Raw genomic sequence first — 14,475 nt, forward strand, 5'->3', positions numbered from 1 at the left:
TGGAGTTCTCACTTGCTCTCTTATCGTGCAACAATAACGCCCCAGGGTTAGACAGAATCAAATTCAACTTGCTGAAGAATCTGCCTGACACTGCAAAAAGGCGCCTGTTGAATTTATTTAACAAGTTTCTTGAGGGTAACATTGTCCCTTATGAATGGAGGCAAGTGAAGGTCATCGCCATCCAAAAACCAGGAAAACCAGCCTCCGACCACAACTCGTATCGGCCGATTGCAATGCTGTCCTGTATTCGGAAGTTATTCGAGAAAATGATCTTGTTTCGCCTCGACAATTGGGTTGAAGCAAATGGCTTACTGTCAGATACACAATTTGGCTTCCGCAAAGGTAAAAGGACGAACGATTGCCTTGCGTTGCTTTCTACAGAAATCCAAATGGCCTATGCTAACAAAGAGCAGATGGCATCAGTCTTCTTGGATATTAAGGGGGCTTTTGACTCAGTTTCTATCAACATTCTGTCAGAGAAGCTGCACCAGCATGGTCTTTCGCCAATTTTAAATAACTTTTTGCTAAACCTGTTGTCTGAAAAGCACATGCATTTTTCGCATGGCGATTTAACAACATCGCGATTTAGCTACATGGGTCTTCCCCAGGGCTCATGTCTAAGTCCCCTGCTCTACAATTTCTACGTGAATGACATTGACGATTGTCTTGCCAATTCATGCACCCTAAGGCAACTTGCAGACGACGGGGTGGTCTCTGTTACAGGGCCCAAAGCTGCCGACTTGCAAGGACCATTACAAAATACCTTGGACAATTTGTCTGCTTGGGCTCTTCAGCTGGGTATTGAGTTCTCCACGGAGAAAACTGAGTTGGTTGTTTTTTCTAGGAAGCGTGAGCCGGCGCAACTCCAGCTTCTATTAATGGGTGCAACGATCAACCAGGTTTTCACATTTAAATATCTCGGGGTCTGGTTCGACTCTAAAGGTACCTGGGGATGTCACATTAGGTATCTGAAACAGAAATGCCAACAAAGGATCAATTTTCTCCGAACAATAACTGGAACATGGTGGGGTGCTCACCCAGGAGACCTGATCAGGTTGTACCAAACAACGATATTGTCGGTGATGGAGTACGGGTGTTTCTGTTTCCGCTCCGCTGCGAACATACACTTCATCAAACTGGAGAGAATCCAGTATCGTTGCTTGCGCATTGCCTTGGGTTGCATGCACTCGACCCATACGACGAGTCTCGAAGTGCTGGCGGGCGTTCTTCCGCTAAAAAATCGATTTTGGGAACTCTCATATCGATTGCTCATCCGATGCGACATTCTGAACCCGTTGGTAATTCAAAATTTCGAGAGGCTCGTCGAGCTTAATTCTCAAACCCGTTTTATGTCCTTGTACTTCGACTACATGGCACAGAGCATCAATCCTTCTTCGTACAATCCCAACCGTGTCCGTTTCCTAGATACTTCTGATTCTACTGTATTCTTCGACACATCCATGAAGGAAGAGATTCGTGGAATCCCGGACCATATACGCCCGCAGGTGATCCCCAATATATTTTACTGGCTACATTCGATTATCCCAAAGGTATCAACGAAGCCTTGGTTCGGGGGGATGGATGTGGGTCGGGATTTTATTCGCGTAATGTCCCGACTTATGTTCAATCACTACACCATGGATGCGCATTTGCGGCGTATTGGGCTTGCGGAGAGTAGTCTGTGCGCTTGTGACGAGGGCTATCACGACATCGAACACGTTGTCTGGGTATGCGCCGGGTATTGTGACGCCAGGTCTCAGTTAAAGGAATCCCTTCGGGCCCGAGGTAGACCACCCAATGTACCAGTCCGAGATATGCTGGCAACTCGTGATTTCCCCTATATGTCCCTTATTTATACCTTCATAAAAACGATAAATATCCCAATTTAGCCCCTCTCTTTTATTTCTCGTTTTTAGAGTTTCCTCCTGCCTTGTGGAACCGATCAGCTCCAGAGTGCCACTATGTAACCGCCGTCGCCCTTACCACTACGCCTGCATAGAAGGAAACTGAAGCGAGAGCGACTCGAGGTCCAATGACTTTTGAAGGATTCCCCGCGGGTCCGAAGAATACCATCCGCCAATCCGGTACTCGACGACTTACTAGACTGAGGTGCAAATTTATTTCGCTGATCCCCCTCCCCCCCCCCTTCGAGCGAAAGTTGCAAGTTTTGCTCTTCTTTCCCTGTCTCTCCCCTGTCCTTGATACAACTGCTGCTACACTGATGCGGAAATAAGCCACCCTCTGAATATCTTGACCAAGCATAAGTTTTAGTTAAAAAATTCAAATTAGTATTCTGTATTCCTAGTTTTAAGATAGCTATAATTTTTACTCTTTATTGAAACTCTTGTCCTCCATTTTGTAAATAGAATTGAATCCCTAGTTTTAAAATTTCTGTGAAACTTCTCATAAATATTTGTTCCCCCTTTTGTGTACTAAACTATATTGTTAGTCTTAAGATAACCGTAAAATATTTCGTAAAATACTATTACTCCCTCTCTTGTATATCAAAGTGAATCCCTTGTTTTAAATTTTTTCATAAAAAAATCTTTTGGCCCTCTCTTGTATATTGAATCTTATTTCTAGTCTTAAGATAGCTGTAAATTTTTTTTTCCTTTGTAAAAAAAATATTTCAACATTGTAACCTCCTAGTTTTAAGATATCCAAAATGTAAAAACATAAGCATTTGGCACCGCCAAGCTAACGCATTTGTGCCTATCAAATAAACGAAATGAATAAAAAAAAACCCCACTGAGACGTCCAAAAAATTGTTTCAAAATCGTTCAACACGGGTCCAACGATGGACGTTTGTTGCACGGTTATTTGGACGTTGTCAAAATTGGCCCAACGAACGTCCTTCATTGGACAATTTTGAAACCAACCGTTCTTAGAGGGACGCTACAGGCTACAGGCACTTTATACACAGACTAGCGAAGTGTCAAAAAGTGCAGCCAAATGAGTATGAGGGTTTCAAAGAGGACAAGAGGAAGCTGTTTTTGTCGTACATACATAGAGCTTTCATGTCTTCAATAGATATGTTTCAAATTAAATTCCGAACAACTTTGCTGAAGACACCAAGTCTCTTACTACTTTTTGAAGAGTTGATTTTCCATGATTATTTCAACACAGAGAACAGACGTCCATCTTCAGGATTCAACTTGTGTAAAATCTCTAACGGTTTCGAAGGTAGTTTGGATATCTAAACCAGGTGCGCTACTGTTTTTTTTGTGGCTGAGTTCTACCAAATTGACAGCGGTTATTCCTCTACCCAGTCAAACTAGTCCGGAACCGGTTCGGACTTCCAGCTCAAATTCATCAACCGATACAGTCGGAATCGGTTGTTTTCTCTGAGCAAGATTCCATACTGAATCCATTCAGGATTTCGAACCGGTTCCGGAATGGATTTGACGGATAGTTGGGATAGGTTGGTGTGGCGGCGCTAGTGTTTTTCGTATATTAATTCAAATGTTTACACACGTTTTTTAAATATTTTTGTTCGATCATGGATGTCTGTTCTCTGTGATTTCAAGGAGAATTTGTCACTAAAATTATTATATCAGAAGATGTTTTTTTATGTTGGGAAACTTGTTGCTAAACTTTCGATTAAATACCTTACTTACCAATCAGTCTAAGGCCATGTTGTCATTTGCTGTATCAAGAGGTCGTCTCCAGTTCACTCTGTCCATGGCTGTTTGTCACCTCACAGGGCACGAAGACTCCTCAGGTCTCCTTCATCTTGGCCGTTCTCTCCTCCTTGTAGCTGGCGGATTAGTTTCTAAAACCATTTTACCGAGTTTTTATTCTCATGTACTATGTCTGCCTCACGGATGAATGACCAATTGGTTAAAGCCCCAATAAGCAAAAAATACTAGGTATGACGCATTTGTGACCAGTTCAATTCGCTCCGGAATTTGTCCGGAAATCCGTATTTGGCCATTATATGCTAATTTACTCAATGAACTCGCTTGCTAACGGTGATTGGTGGTGGCAATGAATTTGAGAGAACACCTTCAGCAATGTGATCTCGCTTAACACCCTTTTTATGGATGAAATATGGAACACTACTTTCTCTATCCATTCCTCCGGTAAAATCTGTTCCTCCCAGATCTTCAAAACCACTCAGTAAAGTGCTCTAACTCTGTGATAGCGGAGAAGAAATTTCCGTTCATTAGAACGTGGCCGATTTGGTTCTCGGTTTATTAATCAGGTGATCTCAAGAGTGGCGCTTATGTCGCTGATGATGAGCTTCACATTCTGCCGCAGGCTCCAAATGCGTGCACGTTGACGATGCTGTAGTTGTAGAAAAGGCATTTGATCCACACCCAAATCCTTTCGCTGATCGTCTGCTACTTGATTACGCGTTGACGCATCTTGCCCAGTACTACAAAGCTGAATCCCAACTCATTTGTTGTGCCGTCGGTCTAGTAGAATATAACCGCCAGATGCCCGCTTTTCCACGCGTTCTGTCCCGCAAAGTTCCTATACAATGCTCCGGCTTTGAAATTGTGAGTTTTCAGTTCATCTTGTAGAATTCGTTCGAATCCAGGGAAGCAAAGTAACTTGCAGTTCGATGTGCCATGTTTCCCATCGTAGTCCCTTTTTCGTTACGTGGGCTTTCACCGATTCTTTGTAACGTGGTATTTTCTGGGCGGCTTGTTGAGCTGGACTCAACCTTCCGTCACGTCGAAGGACATCCGTGCGGGATTTCTTTGCTACCTTACGTATTCAGTTCTGTATACGGTAGGGCTATAGCACCCATGTGCGCTCGCACCTTCTCATTTCACTTCTACTGCAGAAGACGGTAATATCTAGTCGATGCCGGTCTACGGATTAAATGTCTTCAATAGACGCACAGAGAAGCATGAGATAAGAGCTTGTGAACACTAGAAAATATTCGTCGAGCCTATATTCCACTCTAAAAGCACAGAGAATAGACATCCATGATCGAACAAAAATATTTAAAAAACGTGTGAAAACATTTGAATTAATATACGATAAACACTGGCGCCACCACACCAACCTATCCCAACTATCCGTCAAATCCATTCCGGAACGGTTCGAAATCCTGAATGGATTCAGTATGGAATCTTGCTCAAAGAAAACAACCGATTCCGACTCTATCGGTTGATAGGGTTGAGCTGGAATTCATGCTAGAAGCCCGAACCGGTTCCGGACAAGTTTGACTGGGTAGAGGAATAACCGCTGTCAATTCTGTCGAACTCAGCCACAAAAAACATGACGACAGTAGCGCACCTGGTTTGGATATCCCAACTACCTTCGAAACCGTTAGAGATTTTACACAAGTTGAATCCTGAAGATGGACGTCTGTTCTCTGTGCTAAAAGCGTATATTCTTTGATTTCGTAACATTTTATAAATGAAAGTTATCTATTTATTTATAGTTAATGTCAACAGACACAGTGTGATGATTTGATAATGATAATTTCTTAATATATTTAAAAAATCAGATTGTAATCTGCAACGTGGAATGTGAAGGTCAAATTCGGATGACACTGTTGAAAGTCCGCTGCAAACGAATGATGGCACCATTTACTCCATAGTTAGTCTGGCGAAGAGGTGGAATATATTATTGCGAAGAGAACGAGGGCGAACGTTCATATTTCAATTCGATGGACACCGTTGAGATAATGAGGATTCCACACAACTGAACAATATTCCAGTGTTGAACGAACGAGTGAGCAGTAACCCAGTAACCGTGGCAAGCAGAATGTTAGCAAACTTTGAGCGAAATTGATGCTGGCAGAGTTTCTGCGAGCATTTTGCGCGATTTGTGTGAGAATTCTGGCAAAGAATTCGCTCAAATGCAACAACCGTTTCTGACAGAAGCGGTTAAACCAACCGATGCTGTTCACTTTTATCCAGAATCCAGCCAGGAATGTATGGTATGTCTGGGTCTTTCTCGGTTCCTGTCAAAATTTGCCAGAAAACGCGAGCGAAACCGAGCTCGCCCTAGTTTAACTAACCCGACAGGATACGTGCAGAAATCTGACAGGGCTGCCAAACCAAGACTGACAGAAATCTATCAGAGCGGTCTCTGCCAAAAAATTTGGTGACTGGGAAAGAGATTTCAAGCAGTAAATATCTGAAAAGTGCTTAGATATTCTCATAATGAACCCCAAGTAGCGTGATGCCTTTGCGACGATATAGCTGATATGCTGCTTAAACGTCAGTTGCTCATCGGGAAAAACTCCAAGATCTTTAACACAATTTGCTCTGTCAGTCGTGGATTCTGCTAGACAGTATTCGAAACGAAATGGCGTTTATTTTCCTCGAGAACGTAATGTCCGTGCATTTCATGGGATTTAGGGTCATTCCGTTGATTCCGCAAAGATTTCCAGGTCAGAGAAAAACAACCGTGGTCCTTCTAAACAAAAGTTGACGTCGTTGAAAGACAGAAGAAAAATCAATGGACCGAGATGGCTGCCTTGCGGAATTCCAGATAAAGTGAAGAACTCTTCGGATACACAATCACCTATCTTGACTGCTAGACGACGATTACTGAGATACGATTGCATCCAACGGAGAATATTAGTACCAAGGCCAAGTCTATCCAACTTTGCCACTGCAATAGCGTGATTAATCTTGTCAAATGCAGCTGAAAGGTGTCGTGTAAATAACGTTAGTTTGAAGGCCGTCAGGAGCAACACATGTTGTGAACAACAGAAGCACAGAGAACAGACGTCCATCTTCAGCATTCAACTTGTGTAAAATCTCTAACGGTTTCGAAGGTAGTTTGGATATCTAAACCAGGTGCGCTACTGTCGTCATGTTTTTTTGTGGCTGAGTTCGACAGAATTGACAGCGGTTATTCCTCTACCCAGTCAAACTAGTCCGGAACCGATTCGGACTTCCAGCATGAATTCCAGCTCAAATGCGTCAACCGATAGAGTCGGAATCGGTTGTTTTCTTTGAGCTAGATTCCATGCAGAATCCATCCAGGATTTCGAACCGGTTCCGGAATCGATTTGACGGATAGTTGGGATAGGTTGGTGTGGCGGCGCTAGTGTTTTTAGTATATTAATTCAAATGTTTACACACGTTTTTTAAATATTTTTGTTCGATCATGGATGTCTGTTCTCTGTGACAGAAGATTCGTAGATGTTGAACGTTTCGGCATAAATCCATGCTGAGTCTCGGAGATATACCGTTTGCAGTGGCTGAGGATGGGTTCCAATACAGTCATTTCAAAGGAAGCTTAGGAACTGCGCCTAGCATTGTAATACCGCGGTAGTTGTCAACTTCCTTTTTATCACCTTTTTTGTGAACTGGAAACATGAAGGAGGATTTCCAGAGTTCCGGGAAATACTCCGGTTGTGCAATTGGATCGGCAGAGCATGTTTTAAGAATAATAGTTGGTATACCATCTGGGCCTGCCGAGGTTCAAGCCTTCATTTTGCCAATCGCAAGTTGTACCATATTATTGTCGATATTGATAGAGCTCAAAGATTGGTATGATTGAGGTACATTGAGTGCCCCGTGCGTGACACCTGGGTCGGTGCCAGTTTCTCGGAGAAAACACGCGCGAATATTACCCGCCAGATTTAATATGTGTGAATCTGGTTCCAGTTTTAAACTGCCAACTAATCGATCGATTTAATTGGTTGAAATACACCGATTGCAACAGATCTCGTCGGTCATATTTAATCGGTTGTCGCGTCGGCAGACGTCCATGTTAAACCACCATAAGAGTCGGTGCAACAATCGACCGATTAATAGCTGGCATAGTCGGCCGATTGTGCAGACGCAAGCCGATGGAGTCGGTGGGAAAATCGGGAGGATTTTCTATGGGGTAAGTTAAAAGAACTTATTCTTTGGGTTGTTTTAGTTTTGCGTGTAATAATAAGATCCCCATAGAAAATCCTCCCGATTTTCCCACCGACAAAATCGGCTTGCGTCGGTACAATCGGCCGAATATGCCACCAATTAATCGGTCGGTTGTTGCACCAACTGTTATAGGTGTTGGACATGGACGTCTGCCGACGTGACAACCGATTAAATATGACCGACGAGGTCTGTTGCAATCGGTGTATTTCAACCAATTAAATCGATCGATTAGTTGGCAGTTTAAAACTGGAACCAGATTCACACAGATTAAATCTGGCGATTAATATGGTGACGAAATACAGCTTAGTCGGTTAATTAATCTGTCGACCTCGAAGCGCCCGATTTCGTCGGTCGACTGGCAAATTTATGAACTGTCAAATTTTATATGGACTTACCCCATTAGGCTGTGCACGCCGACGAAGTCGACATAAAAATAACGTTTACTGTGCGACATGTTTAGCAACACTGTCATTAAGCTGTGAAGCAATGTTTGTAAACACGGCTCACAGTAAAAGTCAATTTATGTCGACTTGCTGGTCGACTTCGTCTGCGTGCACATGCTAATAGAAAATTTGACAGTTGTGAAATTTCCCAGTCGATCGACTAAAACGGGAATAACCACCGACTATAAACTCGGCCAAGGCAAAGTACAAGAGATACCTAGAAGGAAATCTTTTTTGATATTAGCAATGTTGCGAATGTCTGGGATTCTTAAGCAACGAAATTACAGAAAAGAGTATCCCTAGCATCTCAACAACGTGTCAGATGCTGCCTCTTATCATTCTACACGATCACCTACGCACTACTGTAACAGCTCGTGATAAATCACTAAATTCATGACCACTACGAACCGTATAACATTAATCATAACACGTCGTTTACTATCAAATTATCATTAAATCATTTTTTCGCTGACTACCATCGCCGGGCTGCCGTCTGGGCACAGAACAATATCGTCAGTCAGCAGGATGTTGAGTTCTCCCGGGCAATGCGCAACATACTGTCTGTCAGACCAATTCCCGCGGCTGCCCGTTGGTTCTACTACATGTAGATGTACACAAGCTTTAGAACCCATAAATCATCCCGTATTTCAGGGCCTGTAGTTCCTGAACTGACGAACGTCAAACCGAAAGGAAAACAAAGTGAAAGATAGGTGTTATTTACCAAGCAGACTATCACAGCATGCACCGGGGGGGGGGCGGCAGAAAGAATCCAGAGGCGCCGCGGAAGCAGCCACGTTTTGATGGATGAATTGGTTGCTAGAATCGCGGTGGTGGCGTTAGCTTGATTTTCTTTTTGATATTCGGAACAATGCTTCCGATATGATGTACACAGTACGCCAAACGGTTTTAAATGCCAGAGTAACTTTGTTACGGATTTCAATTGCGACTTATTACGATTTAAATCAATAGCCCAGAGAACAGACATCCATGATCGAAGAAAAATATTTAAAAAACGTGTGTAAACATTTGAATTAATATACGATAAACACTAGCGCCGCCACACCAACCTATCCCAACTATCCGTCAAATCAATTCCGGAACCGGTTCAAAATCCTGAATGGATTCAGTATGGAATCTTGCTCAAAGAAAACAACCGATTCCGACTCTATCGGTTGATGCGTTTGAGCTGGGATTCATGCTGGAAGTCCGAACCGGTTCCGGACTAGTTTGACTGGGTAGAGGAATAACTGCTGTCAATTCTGTCGAACTCTGCCACAAAAAAAAACACGACGACAGTAGCGCCTGGTTTGGATATCCCAACTACCTTCGAAACCGTTAGAGATTTTACACAAGTTGAATGCTGACGATGGACGTGCAATATTACAGCATATGCCTAATTTCACCTATTAATTCGTCCAATTTCACTAAAATTTTACACAATGATTTTAATTACACTTACCTTGATTAATTTAATCACAGAGAGTCAGTTCTCAGTAATAGAAGCTAGAACATTTTTTCCAAAAAACCTGTATAAACATTTGATTGAAAATACGTTGAAAGTCACCATCGCACACAGGTTTACGTGTATGAACCACCACTGTACCAAAGTTTGCATGCAAGGTCCGCATAACGATTGCTGGGCGATCGTAGCGCCGGCCAGTGACAAGTTTCTACTTGCCGATAGCATTTCAAAGTGAGTTTTATTTTTCACACCCATTGAAAACTTGACTTGGATGTCAGTTCTCAGTGGTTTTATTGCCGGCGATGGACAAAATGCCAAATTTGCAAAAAATAACCACCACCCTAATACACACAAACACAGCTTATTAGATTGGAATGTTCGCAAACGGCACGCTATTCACGTTGAGTGATCTCCACTGCCTGCTATAATTTAATAATGCGTTTATGTCTGAAATTTGATACCTCCCTCAAGTAGCACCGAGGGAAAAGCATCATGCGAATGTTTGCACCTGCTGGTGTGTGCAATTTTTTCTCCGCCTGCTCGGATCGCGCAAAATATGTCCTCAATCATCGCAAGTCACTGGAACGAGATTTTGTTCTGTTCGCTTCAGCCGAAGAAAATCCCTCCCGGGAAATCATGTTCACATTCTGCTTTCCGATGTGCCATGCATATTTTTATGCTTTTTTTTCTCGCCGTGACTTTTCTCGCAGCCTCGAAGGCTGGTGATTTTCGCATGTTGATAAAATTAATAATATAAGGTTATGTGGAGTGAATGCTGTAGCACCCATTAAATGAAGATTTGCCAAAAAACATCACTTGCGTTGTTGAATGTTCGTGTTTTGTGGACACCATCCGGAGGCTTCAAGCAGATTGAAATTAACAAACTATTTATTAATAATTTATTCAAAAATCTGGCCGAAAAAGATATGGCCTTAGTGGAAAATTGCTATACTCGTTCGATGGATCTCGTTCGCAAGGTCGGTGTAAAAGGCTAACATTTTTTTTTCAATTTTCAAATTTGCTTTCGTTGAATTTTGCCCGAAGGCAATCTCAATTCGGATTTCCAAGAAAATGGAAATAAGATTGCACTTGGCATGCGGTTCCATTGTTTAGATGTAGATAATTTAAGTGTTTATAGGTAAGCACTTAAGAGGTTTTAAAATAATACGTAATCAACTTAAGATTAAAACAGTGTTCAAATTATTTTTTGTACAAATATTAGTGTTGTTTTATCCAAACAGATAATTCAGAGCTGGATTATTAAAACTTAAAGAATGATTTAAATTGATGTCGGACGAAAATGTAAATGGTTCTTTGTTTGACACTATCGGTTGTAAAATAGTTTCCGCCACATGGGTTAACATTTTTGACAGTTAACCAAGCAAAGTGATAGTAGGGATCAAGATGGTTGAATAGAAGGATGCTGATCTGTTCATCTATTTCTCTAAATAGTTTTTATTTATCATTTATATTGCCCACACACGAGGCAACAGGACACACCACAAAAAATTTCTCCATGGATTTTGTTCTACCTTTTCGCACGTAGCGACAGCAATAGCGTAAGAATATAGATAGAACCACATCCATAGTGAATATTTTTTGAAGCGTGTGTCCTGTCGCCTCGTGTGCGTACACCTTTAAAATACAAAAAGCTCGACAGCGCATCTTTAACGCCAGCTGCGTTCAGGGATGCCAAGTGTTTTTCCAAAAAATCTGTAATATTTTTTGAAAAAGTCTGGAATTGTCTGGATGGGCTATTTTTTAGGAAGCTCCATCTATGAGCTGTATTTGTACATTTTATTGATGGAATATGCTTGGTTGTCAAACAAATATGTCTCGACATACTGAAAATTCTATAGTTGCGCTCGCTTTTATATTTCAAATGCTTAATTTTCAACATAGAGAATCCGTGAAATAGATTAAATTTGAATTTCTAGGGATTCAGCATTGTGGATTGCCGGAACTTCCAGTTGACGAAAATTCGGAAAATTTAGGTGACTTTCAGCGAAAAAACTGTTCCCAACTATTTTCAAATAGTGGTTTAAGAATCAACGAAGCCTTCTTGTATTTTATTTAGTTATTTTTCATATTGTCTGGATAAATCTGGACAAAATCTCTGAAATCTGGATCAGACAAAAATAAATCTGTATGTCTAGACGACGCTTAAAAATCTGGAGGAATCCAGAGAAATCTGGAAGGTTGGCATCCCTGGCTGCGTTGGAAAAGACCAAGAATAACATATGTTTTGATGCCCCCAATAATTACTGTTGCATCTGATATATTTCTCTTATCTCTTCCAGCATGCGACTGTCATCCGATCGGTTCATCCGGCAAAACTTGCAACCATACAACAGGACAGTGCCCCTGTAAGGATGGGGTTACGGGATTAACCTGCAATCGCTGCGCCCGTGGTTACCAGCAGAGTCGGTCGCACATTGCTCCCTGCATAAGTAAGTTGTACACTTACGCATTTTGTAGACAACATATCAATATTAATTCTTCAAAATGGTTGTAAGCAAGCTTGTTTCAGTCATTATTCCGCTGCAGAGTTGAATGTTAAGAAAAATATCACGTTAATCCACTTCTTTACCCTTCATAGAAGCAATTTCTTTATTTCTTTCAATTTAGTTTGTTTACAAATCTTTTGAAAAGTTAATATCGATATTTAAACATTCAGTAACTTTAACATTTGTTCTATTTTTTCACAGAGATCCCACGCGTCATCAGCATCGTTCATCCCCAGAACACGGCACCCGATCCGCAGCGACATGATCCGGAGGCGCCTTCCTATCGGACGGACGCCGGAAGGGGTAAGTAAGTGCCCTTTTGCTTTTTATTTTACCGGATGTGGCTAACACTACGTTTATGCAATGGTGTCCGAAATTAACTACCCCTACCGTTGTTGTACTGCATGCTCAACATTCCAGCCCAGGATTCCAGGGCTTTTACTAAAATCTAGATTGAAAATGATTTCTACAACGAACAAAATCGAAAAAAATTGAGGCACACTAAAGCCACCTACCCGTGTATAGCGTGTATCTCATTTGATTTTAGTAACAGTGTCAGGATCCGGACTGCATTCAGGCGCAACCGGTTTAGAGCGAAGTTCGCCCGTACTCCCACCCAGTTAAGCTCAGCCGGAAACGAACCGGAATTCTGGCTGGTTCCAGCCCGTATTCCGGCTCCAGTGACATAACCGATTCTAGTTAGAATCGGTTGTGTCACTGGAGCCCGTGAACGAACTGGAACCAGCCAGAAGTCCAGTTCATTTCCGTTCTGAACTTTACTGGGCACTGAGATCAAAAAAATTGTTTCAAAATCGTTCCACGGGGGTCTAACGATGGACGTCTGTTAAACGATTATTTGGAAGTCGTCCAACGTTGGTGCAACGAGCGTCCTCTATTGGACGACTTTGAAGCCAACCTCGGTTGCTGTGTTTATTTCGGAATTCTAGTTGAAATCTCAAATAGCTACCTTTTCATTTACCTAGAGATTGACAATAAGGTTTTACACCAACCGACATAACCCCGCAAATTGAGCCGGATGAACTTCGTTTGACAATTCTCGGTGGTTTGTTTGCATGTGGGTTACGTGAGTTCGAATGTAACGGATGAGCACCCGTTGCACTCACTCTCATGCAACTGACAAAGTAAACAAACCACCGAGAATTGTCAAACATGAACTGTATTCATCTTGAGTTCATTCGTGTCGTCATCTTGTAGAACTCAATTGAATAATTTACGCTGACTTCACAAATGAACTGAGTGTTCATTTTTGACAGTTCGCTTGTACTGTTTACATGGACTTAGAAAAATTATTTACGATTTTCTTCGAACGAATCTAGTCGTTCACAAATTTTTCCAAGTCCATGTAAACAGTACAAGCGAACTGTCAAGAAAAGTGAGGTTAACTGTGCCAGTAAAGAACCTAATACAAGAGAGAAGTTGCATCAAATACAAATAATTGATGCCCGATTTCCATCCTATCATGTACTGATTGTAACTCATTCAACAATAAAATTACACTTAAATTGTTCCATTCAAACAGAACAGCGAATACCCATTGGAAAATGTTCGCCAAACTACTACAATAAATTTCCGCAATCATTCACGAAAAGTTTAGCCCGTACTTCACCCGCTACCACTACACAGGGTTTGCGGGAATAAGATGAAATTTTATTGCATTTCGGCATCACGTTCACCACTATCATCAGCCCGGAACATTTCGGAGCAACATTAATAGCCCTTTCTTGTGGAGCTCCTTGGAAATGTTGCGATGGTACAACGGTGTAAAACGATCGCTTATGGAAGTTTAAGTTCGGGGGATTAAGATGCTTCGGCAAGAAATTGACCTGTTTAATCTTTTACCATTTCAGAACATATTCCAACTAATGGCACCAGACTGAATCTAGCCAGAAAAGCGTAGGGCCATCGTGAGACCTCAGAAGTAGACGCTTTTTAAGGCATTCATTAAAGTGCCCCATCCCATTGACCGTTCCAGTTGTCACGAACCGGGTGCTCTGTCTTTCATATAACCTGTGTTAAGCCATAGAGAACCAAGCGCCATTTTGAGATAAATGCTCTAAAAACACTATCGCATCCAACATAGTACTATCAACACCCACATCTATTTATTTTTGGGAACACAAATAATAGACGAAAGCAAATAAATGTTTCTTAACATGCTATGTCAATGGTAAAAAATATCTAAAAATGCATTTGAACATGAA

General features: G+C 41.7%; 1 protein-coding gene across 2 annotated transcripts in view; it reads left to right on the forward strand.

Moving 5' to 3' along the window:
- The window catches only part of LOC131683611 (netrin-B-like), a 208,995-nt gene that overhangs the window by 155,682 nt on the left and 38,838 nt on the right, over positions 1 to 14,475 (forward strand). Inside the window, exons 3-4 of one of the 2 annotated variants that reach the window (XM_058965741.1) lie at positions 12,047 to 12,196; positions 12,455 to 12,560. In XM_058965741.1, coding sequence (XP_058821724.1) covers positions 12,047 to 12,196; positions 12,455 to 12,560 — 256 coding nt within the window. The remainder of the gene's footprint in view (positions 1 to 12,046; positions 12,197 to 12,454; positions 12,561 to 14,475) is intronic. The other variant, XM_058965732.1, reaches the window with a different exon arrangement.

Source organism: Topomyia yanbarensis, chromosome 1, assembly GCF_030247195.1.
Source record: "Topomyia yanbarensis strain Yona2022 chromosome 1, ASM3024719v1, whole genome shotgun sequence".
NCBI lineage: Eukaryota > Metazoa > Arthropoda > Insecta > Diptera > Culicidae > Topomyia > Topomyia yanbarensis.